This window comes from Mus caroli, unplaced genomic scaffold (genome assembly GCF_978045245.1).
Source record: "Mus caroli unplaced genomic scaffold, Mus_caroli_1 scaffold_9, whole genome shotgun sequence".
Lineage (NCBI taxonomy): Eukaryota > Metazoa > Chordata > Mammalia > Rodentia > Muridae > Mus > Mus caroli.
The window spans coordinates 24,694,448-24,709,687 of NW_028227264.1; the positions used below are offsets into that span (position 1 = coordinate 24,694,448).

The 15,240-nt window shown below is 37.7% G+C and overlaps 1 protein-coding gene across 4 annotated transcripts in view; it reads right to left on the reverse strand.

Annotated features, from left to right (window-relative positions):
- Positions 1–15,240, reverse strand: part of Lama2 (laminin subunit alpha 2) — a 621,901-nt gene that overhangs the window by 167,643 nt on the left and 439,018 nt on the right. For 3 of the 4 annotated variants that reach the window (XM_085842707.1, XM_085842705.1, XM_085842704.1), the window contains 2 exons: positions 12,311–12,397; positions 9,489–9,682 (listed from right to left, as the gene is read on the reverse strand). In XM_085842707.1, the coding sequence (XP_085698833.1) occupies positions 9,489–9,682; positions 12,311–12,397 (281 nt within the window). The remainder of the gene's footprint in view (positions 1–9,488; positions 9,683–12,310; positions 12,398–15,240) is intronic. The other variant, XM_085842706.1, reaches the window with a different exon arrangement.

Here is a 15,240-nt window from a genome sequence, read left to right on the forward strand (position 1 = left end):
AGTTTTAAGGTGTATACATTGGTGAGGTTACTGTTTACATAATGGCTTGTCATTTTATTCTGACACAAAACATTCTACTTATCCCACAAACTACTTTTATTTGACCTTAAAGCATATGAAGTATATGGCAACAGGTATGCAAATGAAAAACAAATTGAACTTACTACAATAGGAAGATCGGAATGTATAGTGGCATGGGTATTCGCACTCAATAAAGAGCAGCTCTCCAACAAGACTGCTGGGTAAATTAATACCCATCTCATAATCAGGACACCTTCCAAGTCTCTCTAAACCATTCTCCTAATTCAATAATACAGATAAGCTTATAAAGCTAGAGCTTGCTGAGAATGCATGAGAGTAAAAGCAAATATTTCAAGACTATGATTAGATTTTACATGACTAAATGTTTCCGAGTCTTTGCCTATAAAAGTGTCAGGATAAATTTGTGTCTAATATTAACAAATGCAGTACTAAATCCAGATCATTATAGCTGGGCACACTGAAGGGGCAAATCGTGCAGCCGATATTACATATCTTTCTGTTAGCAATTAGTTCAAAATATTGCATTTCTACCAGAGTCCCCCATGCATAGTAATTACTGGCTTACTATCACAAAAAATTCACAAACCACATTTAAAACAAAGAAGCTGAAGCAAAAATGAGCACACTGATTGCTTAGAAAAGGCCAAACTCTTTAACTAATTTTAGATAGAGATACATAAATTGTCTGCTGAGATCAACTAGGGATAAATGAATATAAATTCACATTTTTAATAAGAGATAAAATTTATGCCATAATATGTATATGTTAAATTAATTAGGAAAACCGAAAAACATTGATATATCTTCTACTGATCTGGTTTTGTGTGTACATGTGTTTGTGTGTCTGTATTTTTTCCCTTAGTAGCTTGAAAAAGGAACCTTCAAGCAGGACAGATAGTTCACATTTGCAACCATGGTATTCTAGAGAAAAAGGCAGGAGAATCAAGAGTTCAAAGCTAGCCTGGGATACAAGGAGAATGAGAGGCCAACCTAAGGTGAAATCCCTGTCTTAAGAAACAAGACAACTTTTTATTACCTAATTTTTTGGCTCATTAAAAACAGATTCAGTGTAATATTTCATCATTATAAGTCAGAGTGTGTAATAAGATTGGATTTTAGACATATTCAAAAGGTTTATTTACCTATTATTTCTTTCATTTGGAGGAAAAAGTGTTTAGTAATTGTTAGAATAGCATGGGAAGGCCCCTTAAGAGAGACCATGACACCTCCTAATCTCCACTTCCAGGGAGACACAGGTATTGTCTCCTTGTTTAGAGTTAATCCATTTGGTCAGATTAAATGACCTAGCTAAGGGAGGCAGGTTCACCGTAAGCCAATTAAAGAAGCAGAAAAACTCTTCCTAAGGAGAGGGTCTACTTTATTCTCCCAGAATTCCTGCCATCTTGGACAGTCCTTATGAGGCACCGTGACGGCCTTTCTGAATCCTGACTTAGACAGCACTAACTGTTCTTTGTCTTTCTCATCTGTCTTTTTTTTCCGAAAGCCCAGCAGAGCTTTACTCTGCTTTTGCTCATACTGTAGGTTTTACTCTTTCTCCAAAGCCTACCTCCCTGCTGTGTGGCTGCCTATTTACCTTGTGGCTAGCATCTCATCCATGCTGTCTTGAGCTGAGTAGCACTGCTTTGTTTTTTTCTCTTTTATATTCTCATCCTCTGGGATGCTGATGAAATTCACAGCTTGCCAACCTCAAAGTTTTCTTCTCCTCTCCTTCTCTTCTTCCTCATCCTTTTCTTTCTTTCTCTCTCTCTCTCTCTCTTTCTTTCTTTCTTTCTTTCTTTCTTTCTTTCTTTCTTTCTTTCTTTCTTTCTTTCTTTCTTTCTTTCTTATAAAACCATCCTAGGCCTTCTGTTTAACTTTGTTCTTATCCTAAGAATTCTAAGAGGGGACACTGATTTCTCTGGTAACTTCAGATAACAACAAAAACAATCTCCCAAATTTTTAGTAATGTGAATTTAGGTAGAGATTCAGAAATTTGTACATATAGAACTTGTGAAATACAAGTGTGTGCACCATTTAAACAAAATCAAATTATGTAAGGTAGGAAAAGCAAGATTTGGAAAGAACTCAGACAATACAGTGCTAGCCACACAAACATGAGGACCTGGATTTGATCCTCAGGACATATTTAATAACCCAGGTATGTTGGGGAGTCAGAGACAGGTAGATGCACTGGGTTTAGTGACCAACCAATCCAGAATAGTCAGTGAGTCTTGGATCATCGAGAGAGCGTGTCTCAAAAACAAGGTGCATAGAACTTGGGGGAAAATAACATCTGAAGTTGTTCTCTGTCTTCCACATACATGTACACACAGTTGTAATCATACCAGCAAAATACAGAGCACACACACACACACACACACACACACACACACACACACACACACACGGTGTAAAATTCAATGGAGAAAGATAAAACAGAAAAGACAAACCTATTGCAGTTCAAGGATGATACAGTTTTTCAAAAGCAAAATGGAATTATAAAAGCATATAAACACCAGAGGAATATAAGAGGAATATAGCTTTTGTCTATGTAACAGTTACATCATAGTGCACAAGTACTTTGTCAGCACTATCTCATATGATGCACACAGCAATTTAGAGTCACGGCCAGTGGTTAGGAATGTAGAAAAAAACAAGTGAAGAAACATAAAGGAAAGAGGAATGTAGAGAGAGCCTAAGAATGGTTGCCAGTGACATGGAATATAGCTAATTAGAGATAATTATGAAAAGTATGATTCAGACTAAGCCAAGGAAATATTTTATCCAAAACTGATGAGATGTTCAAAGTACTTTGCTTTAAAAAATAACCAAAGCATTAAAAGGAGCAATCAGGTTCTGTCCTGGCATGCTTTCTTTTGAGAAGCTAAGCATAATGATCAAAAGCAACTTGGGGAGAAATGGGTTAATGTCATCTCACAGTTTATAATCCACCATGATGGGAAGTCAAGACAGGTACCTGGAGGCAGAAAGGGAAGCAGAAGCCATGGAAGAATGCTATTTACTGACCGTCTTGCTCTTCATAGCTTGCTCAGTTTGTTTTCTTATACATGCCAGACCCACCTGGCCAAGAATTACACCACACATGGTAGCCTAGGCCCTCCCATACCAGTCTTTAATAATAAAAACAAACAAACAAGCAAACAACAAAACAAATCAACCAAAACGACAACCAACAATCTTTCCCAAGTCTTTCCTGTAGGCCAAAGATTTGGAGATGGAGACATTTTCTTACTTGTAAATCCCTCTTCCCAAATGACCCAAGCTTGTTTCAAGTTGACAAGAAAACTAACAAGCACAGGTCATTTTTATAAAGGTACTTCCAGTATGTAGCATTTCTATTCAAGAGATTATGAAATAATGACTAGAAAAACTATTTCATTTTAACCAATATGTGAATCTACCCTTCTTTGGGGCAAAGGGGTCAATAAACCTTTGAGCTCATCAGAGTGAAAAATTGAAATAGAGTTTAGTTTACTCTTAAATAAATGCCTGATTAAAATAAAGCAACAGTGACCAGCAGTCTCCATAAGTCAACAGGGTCTTAATTTACTAAGGCACAGGAATGTCAATGTAGCATGAAGAGAACTTAGAGTCATCCAGAATCAGCTTTGCAAATGCTGTTTTACACAACAGTAGTACAGAATGAGAGAGTAGACCGATAACAACAAAAATAAGTGTGAACTACTAATAGAAGAGATAAGTAGAGGAAGACTCATAAGCTGCCTTAGTACACCTCTCTGCACTTGAATCTAAACATCACAGCATGGCTTAAAGTTCTACAAAGCTATGGCAAACATATTGGCCTTTGCAAAGTAGCCCCCTTGAAAACTAAGTGGTGATAGACATTTAGGGATAAGAATACAGAGTGATCACATTTAATGTCATAGATTAATAGACCACTTCTGGAGACCTTTTAAAATCATCTTTTGAAGTAGTAAGCATTGTGTATTTATAAAATGACAACATTCTACTATGTGTTCCTACTCCTATATATAGGAAAGAGTAAGTATCATTATTAATCTTCTTTGATGAGAATGGATCACCAGTATTCTAGCAATGGCAAGGACATGTCTTATGATAGTGAGATGCTCACTGGTAGCTAGACATTAAGAACAAGAATGTTGGGCTTGGTGATAAAGGGTGATTGCTGCCAAACTCAGTGATTTGATTTTGATTCCCTCACCTTACACAGTGTAAGAAGAGAATAAACTTCCTCAGGTTGTCCTCCGTCCTCCAGATGGGTCCCTCATCAATAAAGAATTAAATGTGGAACTAGATACAAAGAATACTCATTGTGTCTCTGTAGAACTGCAGAAGCAAGAACATTTATTATTGCTACTGCAATACTGACAAGAGAAACACCTTCTTATATCCTATATTTTAAGTAAATTGTGATATAAATAACAAAACAGATACGTCACAAATACCTCTTATGCAGTGGCTAGAACCATAAGCACGAATTTTATATTTATAAGATATGAGATGGTATTTTGGGTTCATTCTATGGAGTAACATTTTGTCAAAGTTGCTAATTTTAATTGCTGTTTCCCAGGAGTGTTCTATATTTGACTCTGCCACTCATGGTCTATTTTAAACATTGGATGAGTTAGTCTGTTAACTATACATTTTAAGAAAATAGGACATGAACAAATCAACTTTTGGGTTTCAGGATTTTTTTTTCTGCATTGAATACACAATGGCTTTCTCATTTGTTCTCAAATTTCAGGGTAGTTGGGTATTCTCATTTTATGAAATGACATGTCAGTTATGAATACGAGAGGATAGATTTGTGTAACTCAACTTATGAAATAGAAACCCTGTTGTAAGAATCACAATAAAATATTCAGAAACACGAATACATCTAAGGGGTAAACGTTGTCCAGCTATCCTAAGTAATTCCTTTTGTTTTAACCTGTGAAATTTGGACTGGGATGTAGTTTGGTAGTAGACTGCCCAGATAGCATGTAAAAACAGACAAATAAACATCTAACCAAACAAACAAAAAACCAACCAAACAAGCAAAAAAACTAAAGCAGCCAAACAAAAACACCTCTGAGTTTGATGCTTAGAAATAAGAAAAAAGAAAAAGTTATGAAATTAAACTGAGCACCAAGCTAATGTACCTTTTGTATTACAGTGAAATGTAGCCTCTTTAGACAATGTCTGATGAATATATATCGACATTAACTAGATATATGGTCTTTAAAACTTAAAAATGGCCTCTAAAAGGAAAACAGATGACCTTGAGTTGATAAGACATCTCAACAGGCAAAGGGACTTGCTCCCAAACCTGACCACATGAGTTTGGTCATCTGAACACAAGGTGAAAAGACAGAAAACAATTTCTGAAAGTTGTTCTCTGACCTCTGTATGCATATCTTTATTTACCTAGACATGTACACAGGTACACACACATACATCCATACTCACACACATACTCACCAATACATGACCTAAATAAATAGAAAAATTTAAATACTGAATATGCTGGTTAAAATAGTGGGTCTCTCTGATTATGCTCCTTCTTGTCCTGGCATGTTTCATATTACAAAATCTTATGTGTCTTCTACACTATTGTCTACAGGTTTCAGGTGAATCCTCTGGATTATGATCACCAGGGAGCTGAGGTAAAGCCAAGACGAGCTCTCAGTTATATGTACAGATATGTTGCAAAAAAGACTAGGAATGTATAGTGTTTGAACACTGAACCTAAAAAATGGGAAGTGCCCCTGCAAGGTGAGCCTCTAAGCATTGCTATGATGGTGAATTTGTTTGTGGTGAAAGGAGTGCTTTAGGGAATGCCTGACACCTGAACTTGGAATCTGAAGGTGCTAGGAGATGCCTTTTCCTGCCTTGGTGGAGTGAATTTATCACTGTGATGGGGCTAAAATCAGCTTATTGAGAAAATCTGGGGTCTCCATAGTTCCTAATAAAAAGATTATTGTATAAATTATTATTATCATTGAAACATAGTATATACAAGGATTGCATCCGGCAGAAAAATTCTCCAACCCCCTCCCAATTGACTTCTTTTTCAGATAGGGTCTCATGAAGCTCAGGCTGTCCTCAAACTTGTGAAGTGGCCAAGGATGACCTTGAACTGCTGATTGTCTTGTCTCTTACTTTCATTCACCAAGTGTTGGGTTACAAGCATTTACCACCACACCAGACTGAAGAAAGTCTCTATTAAATATAGTAAAGTCTTCGCTTGCCTTATTGGCCAATGATGCCCATAAACAACTAACAGACATTTACAGAAATTTAGGTGTGAGAGGGCATCTCAGGATTTGTTCTGTGTTGTCCAAACTATATAGCATAAATCTGTATCTTTTATTAAGAAAATAGTGGGTCTCTGGATCTTAGGCCTTATTGTTGTATGCAAATGTCCTGTGTAACACAGAACCATGTTCAATGACTATACTCAATGAAAAATACTTTAGATATGTAAAAAAGAAAACTAAGGATAAAAAGAAAACATTTAAATATATGATATGAGTCGATTTCAATTGTGTTTCTTAAAGAATTAACGAAAGAGAACCAATTTAATTCATACAGAGAAGCCAGTATCAGAACTATATCTGGTTTCTATTAAGCCTAGACATACTGTTCTCGAAGTCAACAACCCACTTACTGAGAGCAGCATGGACTTTTAGTCTTTTTACTCCTTCTCATATTCTGTCTCCGCACTGAGGTCCTCTTCCAACTTACACCCTGGGGCAGTGTAAAAGCCCACTGTGATCCCACGTGATGAAGCAGGCCCCAACCAAAGATAAGACACAGGAGGTCAGTCTGTTCTTTGGTCCCTTGATCTAATTTAGCTTGGGGATAGAGAAGTCTCTTACAAAGAGAATTGGGTATGAGCTAAAGCTATGTCCTCACTGATTTCTTGTTTTCTTAAGATATTTTAAAAGCAGCGGTAGGAAGTAGAAATTGGGAGATGTGGGCTCAGGGAGGGGAACAAAGAAACCACAGCATGTTTGTATGAAACTGCAGAAACTGTCAAAGATGAGAAAGGAAGAAAAGTCCAGAGTTGTTCTATGTAATGGTTTTTAGGGTCAACATAAAGAAGGGTGAGAGATAGGTGCAGAAGCAAGAGGGAACCATTCAGCCTGGAGGAAGACTGTAAAAGGAATGGCTACTTATACAACATAGCTATAAATAATGCGGGATAGAGGTATAGATGGCAAAGAAAGTTCCACAATTTAACACTTTATTATGAGATAAGAGTCACTATAATATTCTAGAAGGAAATGAAGTTCTCCAGGTCACAGAACTGGGAGCGAGCCCTGTGTTCAGCAGGTGCAAATGCATGGCTTGACAAGAATAATGCAAGTAGACAGAAAATGGTTGAATGACTGTCACCATGTGCTCAGTGCATTTTAAATGAATATGAGATGGAACATGTGGGAAACAGAGATACATGGCAGGGATGAGTTAGGTTTTCTTATGATACATTTACTCAATATGTAAATAAATAATCACCAGAAAAAGAACAGGAAGCTAATCTGGCTGGGAAAATCACATATCTTTTTTAAAACAAATATTTAGAAAAGTAGTCCTTTTATTTCATCTTTTGTTGCTTTAATGTGCTACTGTTTAACATTTACATACCTTATTAAACATGTTACTTTTTCCAGGTTGACATCTGTATAATTATTAAATCAGTTATTCATAGTTCAATGATTATTTAGATCTGTTTATATGATTCTTAGCTAGTTATATATCCATGTCCATAATGAAGCAGTGCTGTAGGATATTTGGCAGACCACTAAAAACCACATATTTATTTATTTATTTGTGTGTGTGTGTGCTGTAGTACATGCATGTAGGTCAGAAGACAACTTGTGGAAGCTACTCCCCTCCTTCCATGTGGATCACAGGGACTGACCTGATATTGTGAGGCTTGGTGGCAAAAAGCCTGTGGAATTCTGCTGTTGGCCTAGGTCTACTTTCAAAATTACCTTTAAAATTATTACAAGTGTGAGTGCGTGTGTGTGTGTCTCTGTGTGTGTGTGTGTGTGTAATAACAGTACTATAAACTAACGTTTTGGTATCTTATAGCCTTTCCTCATGCCAATCCTCACTTTTAGTTTTACCTATTATCCCCTATCATGGTAGAAAGGTCACGAGGGAGGCTCTGTGCAGGTGGCCTAAGTACTCCAACACTGAATCATATTCATAGGCCTTCTTATTTACTTCAAGCATTACATATTTTCATTAAAGATAACCCTGCTTTAGGGTTTAAAAATAATTTTACTTCTGGCTATGTAGTGTGTTTCTGTGTGGGAATGTGCACGTGAGTGTAGGTGCCGATGGAGGTCAGAAGAGCCCTTTGGCTCCCCTGGAGTTAGAAGTACAGGCAATTCTGACCCTCCTGACATGGGTGCTTGGCATTGAACTTGGATCCCCTGAGAGAGCAACAATATTCAGTCTCTGAGCCATCTCTTCAGTTCCTAGCCTTCCTTTAAAAAAATGTATCTTTCCAAATGGCCCAGTCCTAATGTTTTGATGGAGTTTTAATCCTACCTTTAGCTTTTGAGGCAACTTTTTTATAAAGCACAATCTAGGTTCTTAAAATGCAACTGAGAATTAGACACAGTAAGACCTTAAAACAGGGAACACTAGCATTCACAGACCCATTGAAATATGTAAATATCACAGTAAAATGTGGTGAAGTAAATTTCTTTAAGAAAAGTTTAGCATTGCCCAATATTCTTCCTTTAACTTTATAAATAACTTATTCTAGATTTGAATTGATGTAAGTAATATTCAGTGTTACATATTTAAACTACTGAATCCAATATATTTTCAATACTGCATCCAGAATCAGGAGACATGAGAGACAGACAGATTGGGGGAGGGCTGAGGGGAAAGGGAGAGAAAGGGGGGGGGGCGACTACAATCCATCCTCCACTGTTTACTCAGTAAGTAAAAATACTTAAAAACTTGAATGTATTGTAACCACATCCAATGTTTGTAGTTCAAGAAGAAACCGAGAAGCATTATGTATACGCTGGAGAAAGAAACCAGTTGTAATCCAAGGCTTAAAATGCCTATCCAGCCAATTACAAATTCAGGAGGATTCTAAAAATTTAATATGTAGGGATCTTTAATCTGTCACAAAGGCAGGGTCAACTTTGGTCAAAATGGCAAATCCTGAGATGGGCAAAAATAAGACTTGCCTAGAGGAGCTTTGTAGTAGGTCTATGAATTGACTAAAGCATGCTGAGAATTTTTTCCACAGCTCTTTGCTTAGCGGGAAGGAAACAAAAACAGCATGCCAGCAGCAGAAGGTGGGAAGAAGGCTTCGGAAAGGATGCAGAGTAGCACCGGCTACTGCAAACAAGGAAATGCGGAGATTGTAGGAACTGAGACAGACATGGAAGCCAGGCCCATAGAACTAGCAGCTAAGTTAGTATACGTACAGACACACTCTGCACCCTCGCGTGCATGCCAGTGCTCGCAGCCATCACACTTCCTTCCTGTGGCTCCAGGGCGGCACGTGCAGAGTCCCGTGACCCGGTCACAGGGAACCGGTAGGGAGCCATAAGGGTCACACTCACATTCTTGGCAGGAGCCTCCGGGGCTGCTTGGGCTGCCACTGTAGCCTGGGGCACACCTAGGTTGGAATAGGACAAAAGAATAGAGATTAATGAAAGTCTTAATTTTAAGTCTGCAGGTGTGCATACGAATGTATGTGCGCATGTATTACTAGGGATTGCGCCTCAGGTCTTGCGTGTGAAAACATACACTCTGGATCTCTGTTCATTTTTATTTGCTTTTGCATCCAGTTGGTCAGACTGGTCTTAAACTCAGTTTGTAGTAGTTTGAACATGCCATCCTCCTGCCTCAGCCTCCTGAGTAGCTGAGAATTGGCTTGGCTTCATCACTGTCATTCCAATCTAAGATAACAAGTGTTTGATAAAAGTACTACTGAAATAAAGCCACTGGAATTGTTTCTTAACATGTGCACACAAAATGAATGTATTCTAAGTAGGTTCAAATTGATTAAATCTTCCAAGGGTTCATTATAAGGTTCAGTATATTATACCAATGAAGATAAAGTATAAGGAGGGGCTTCTACATTATAGGACAATCAAGAACCATAAGCAGTTTTAGATCCTGACTGTACCTGGGCAGGTCATAAGGTGATTTAAAAGGTTTAAGGAGCTCTCATCAGTCGTACACATTTTAATCTGGAAGGTTACAATAAAAATTTAACCAAGACCTTTGGTTTAATTTAACTGAATGGGAGCAATTTTTTAGGGAACTATAACCTGATTGCTTATATGTTAGAGATGATAAATTCAAAGCTATAACAACATTTGAGAATTGCAAAAACAATTCAAACCATTCACGTTTGCTAGTATATGACCCTGTTCATCCATAAACTGCATGAGCTGCCAACTCCTACTGCTTCTCCATTAATGCATATTAAAATGATGGATTTCTGTGATCACTCTGCTTTCAGACAGCAACTGTGATCTTATTATACATTCTTCTAGTCTTTTCTACACAGCTGCTTTGGTAGATAGTGATAATGTCAATTTATAAAGTTATCTGTGGCATATAATATTCGTGTTATAAACTGCTAGAGATGATCTCATTGTTACCCCAGGTTGCTTTCAGTCACGATGGTACTGGTGTTTACAAGGGCATTAAATGAATATTCACTTCAACATAATCACAAAGGACATGACAGGCAGAGTGAAGACCTACCCTTATCATCTGTAATCTACCTCCAAATGATGTATGCATCTTCCACATAACTGAAAGTGGTTTTGGGTATTTATATTATACACTGTTGAATTTCTGCTAATTCACAGCGCTATGGGACAGTACAAGCACAGCATTCTGTACCCGTATGAAAGTGCTGGGTATGATGTTTAGTTATCATATACAGGTCTTTGAAAATGTATCTTATAAAACACACATTTTATTGGAATTCATAAAACCTACATCTAGCTTCTCCATTCATTTCTATTGCCATTGTCCATATCACCATTGCTGGTTGTATAAAAGACTCATAGATAGTTGAAAGGGAATAATAACAAATACTTTTAAAATAAACAAATACTAGTTTTAAAATATGGCTAACAATTTCAGGAGCTCCTAGGAATCTCTAATGAGGTGAACAAACAGGCTATGGGAAGGAAATCTGTGAGGTAAGTGAGATTTCAGGTAATTTGCAATCTTAGCTTTCTTACACAGAAAATTTTAGAATTTAAACAAAGTCTCAAAATTTGTTCTGCTTTGAGGCAGAAGATAGAGATTTTTAAAATCCATTCTCTCGTGTTAACCACTGACAATGAGCCACCAGAGAGAGACAGGGGTAAGTTCTCAGGCTAATTATACCTTTTCGTGTGAGAGAACCAGGGCAGGATACCAACAGCATCCCTTACACATCTGATGACCAGGAAAACTATGTTAAGTAGGAAGAAAAATGGGACCTAGATAGGTTGCTGGAACTAAGCTAAGCCTGTGAATTGTTATGAAACTACTATATTGCTATCAATTATACTTAAGATCACAGAGCATGTATATCATAATAATAGTTAGAATTAGTTACCCAGCAGTATCTTAAACACTAGTGCTGGTAACCATTTGAGCGTCTAGCTTCCTGGTCATGTAAATGTGTATCTGGAAGATGTGAATTTACTTCCTGAGAAACAGTCAGTCTGGGGCTGTGTTCCTTAGCTGAACCCTAAATTCAGCTTAATGGTGCTTTCCCAGATTTTATGTTTTCTGATTTCTTTGAAGAATACTGATTGCCTACCAAAAAGGGGGCTCAATAACAAATTCTTTATTTTCTGGATAGGACTAATTACCCTCATCCCCATGTAATTCTAGGATACACAAAGACCCACACATACACAGTCAAAATGCTAAGAAAAGTACCATGTTTTAAGTTATTGCTGGATACTATTAGTCAGTGAACTAACTGAGAACAATGTGGGCAGTATCTCAATTTCCATAGCTACCTAAAAACATTGGAAAAACCCTGACATTTGTTCTTATAAAATTACACCCGACTGTTTGTATTAAGACATAAATTAAATAATTATGAAATTATTTGGGATCACTAAGATCTCAGCATGAAATTAGAACAAACAAATTTTTAAAGGAGCACTTTTAAAGCTATAAAAATAGTTGTGAAGCATCAATTACTCAAATATAAATGATAAAATCACAGAAGCAATTAATAGTATCATGACCCTTTATGATCACCACGTGAGACTGTCAGTACCTTTCACAGTACTGTCCTTCATATCCCCTTGGGCAGGCTGTGCAACGGTAATCTTCCAGACCTTCCAATACACAAGAGGGGCTGAAACTGAACCAGAAAACAACACAGAAAATGTTACTTGCTTATTTGATAAAAATCAGTATTTCTACCCATTACCAAGGTCACTGGAATATTTTATTGGGTGTGTATAATAAATATATTTATAAGTATTGATAAAGTTTTTATTTATGGCAAGACAATTAAATACTTCTGATAATAGATAACAAAATTGGTTAGTTTTTGATGAATTAATAAGGTACCACACTAAAAATATCAGTTTTCAAAGTTTAAATAATTTTCTGAAATGTATATAAATATTGTATGTCAACACAATTAATCACAATTTTTATTAATTCAAAGAATTTGATGGGAATGTGTGTGTACAGGCCCTATAGTGGGTCAGGTATCACTGAATACCCTCCAGGTGAAAAAAACCAAACCAAAAAGAGGATATGAAAATCATGTATTTTGGTTTTTTGTTTTTTTGTTTTTTGAAATCTTAGTCCAACTTGCAAGTGGAAGTTCAATATATGGAGTGTGAATGGATGTTTCACTCAGAATACAACAAGGCCTTTCCCAACCTACCAGACTCCAACACTCGAATAAAGTACACGAAGTAATTTGATTTAGTGTGTGGCAAGGAGACATAGCTTTCTAAACCAAAATGAACAAAATGTGCTCGCTATTTTCTGTGCTTTTAACTAATGGCTCTGTAATCGACTTCACTATCACATGTGCGTACCACAGGCAGACCAGAGCTCACACCAGAGCTTCCTTCCCAGCAGACAGAAGAGCACTGAGAATCAGGAAGAGAAAACTTCCACCCTGACTTAAAGCAGTGACTCTTCAGATAACCGACTTCATTGTTTGACGTCCTTCACATCATTCCACACAAAGAAGCAATAGGAAGTATTGTTTTTCAGGCCAAGACCCAAACAGTAACACATGTTAACACCATACTCTTTGGTTTGGGCATCATTAGGCTTGTGTCTTTTTTTTTTTTTTTAATATCTATTCAGTTTATTTTGTTAATTAATTCATTCATTCATTACATTTATTTGTATGTGTACGCACACATGTTGTGTTTTTTTTTTTTAAAGATTTATTTATTTATTATATGTAAGTACACTGTAGCTGTCTTCAGACACTCCAGAAGAGGGCGCCAGATCTCGTTAGGGATGTTTGTGAGCCACCATGTGGTTGCTGGGATTTGAACTCTGGACCTTCGGAAGAGCAGTCGGGTGCTCTTACCCACTGAACCATCTCACCAGCCCGGCTTGTGTCTTATTACAGCCACTCATGCATCAAATTCATGGTTTGTGAATGGCTGCCAAATTTTAACTTTTGCAAAGTGTTTGAACAAATAAATGTACTACTTAATTATGGCCTCCTTATCTGACCATTTTTTTTTTTTTTTGTCCTCCCTGGACCTTGGACCCCCAAACCTGTAACTGACAAATCTACCAAGTGTTCAGTTCTTTAACTTCAAATTTGATACTGAAAACATGTGTTTGGCTGCATGTTCACGCACATCCCATTGATTAATATTCATACATAAGCCCTGGGAAACAGACGCGACATTTTACGTATAACCTACACTGGCCTATAGAAAAAAAACTACAATCAATGTCTATAAAATAATAAAACTCCTCAATAAATGAATGTAGCAATTCTAGATGAGTTGAATACAGACTGCTGAATTACATGTTTTGTTGCAGAGTTTGACTTTTTTCCTTCAAGCGTTAAAGGGGCTTTCGAAGGAGCATAGAGGGATGGCATCTTCTCTATAGTAGTGTTCAGTGTTCCACTTCATAGCTCCTCTCCATCCCCAGCTCGTATCTCATTTGCAGGAGCACTTGGAAATCCTTGTTCATCTTGCTTAGGGACCACCTGTTTCTATTTTCTTGTGAAGACTAGTTTCAAACACATCACTGCAGTTTGTAAAACTTACAGGGTCTGTTCTCTCTGAGACCCACTATGGATCACAGAGCTGACTGGTCGCCTGGAAACCACTTCCGGTTTTGATCCCTGCTCTCAGGCTGCATTTTTTTTTTTTTTCCCAAATCTGTGTTGTGTTCTTCATCTGTTAACATGATTTTGAGCTCGGGTTCCGATTTCTCCTCTAAGTCACTGCCTTCATCCTAGGGGCTTTAAATACTGTGCTGACTCTAACATCTAAAGCTGATTTTCCACTCCTCTGGAGAAAACGCACTTGATTTTTCTCAGCGTAGTTAGCGGTTATGCTTCTATGTCCTTTGCTGGATGCACAGAGGCAATGCTGTTCCCTCTTTTACAGTCCATCAAACTGTTGTTTGATGTCTAAGTGTCACGGGAGCCGCTCTCAGTAGCTCATCTCATCACCCTGTACTGTGTGCCGTGACCTCCATGAAAATGCTACCTCTTCCAAATCAGTCTACTTCGGCTGTATTAACCTGGTCTCTGCCAGCTGTGGGCCTGGCAGAGGCTTTACTGAAGAGTCAGTACACTGTTTACCCTCAGCCGGACTAATCCTGCGGTTGTTCCATAGGCTTATTCTACCGGTTCATTCATACCTCAACTGGACTGGACTTTATATGAATTTTCTCAGACCTCAGTGAGAAGAAAGATGTCTAAGTTTGTTTGGAAATGAGCTGGCAACTCTAAACTCAGCCTCACTGAGAAAGGTACTGTGAGCCATGGCTTTCAAAGGCAGACTGGCATGGGTTCCTGGTGCTACCATAAAGACGTCTGTCCTTTCCTTGGGTGTACACAGTCAGAAAGGCAAGGGTGTGTAAATGGTGTTGCGGGGCCACACGGCTGGAGGTTTGTGCTATTTGATATGAGATAAGGAAGCTAACGCTGCGGCCCTGAACCACTCATCACAGTGTCTTCCTTGCCTTTTCTCTCTCAAG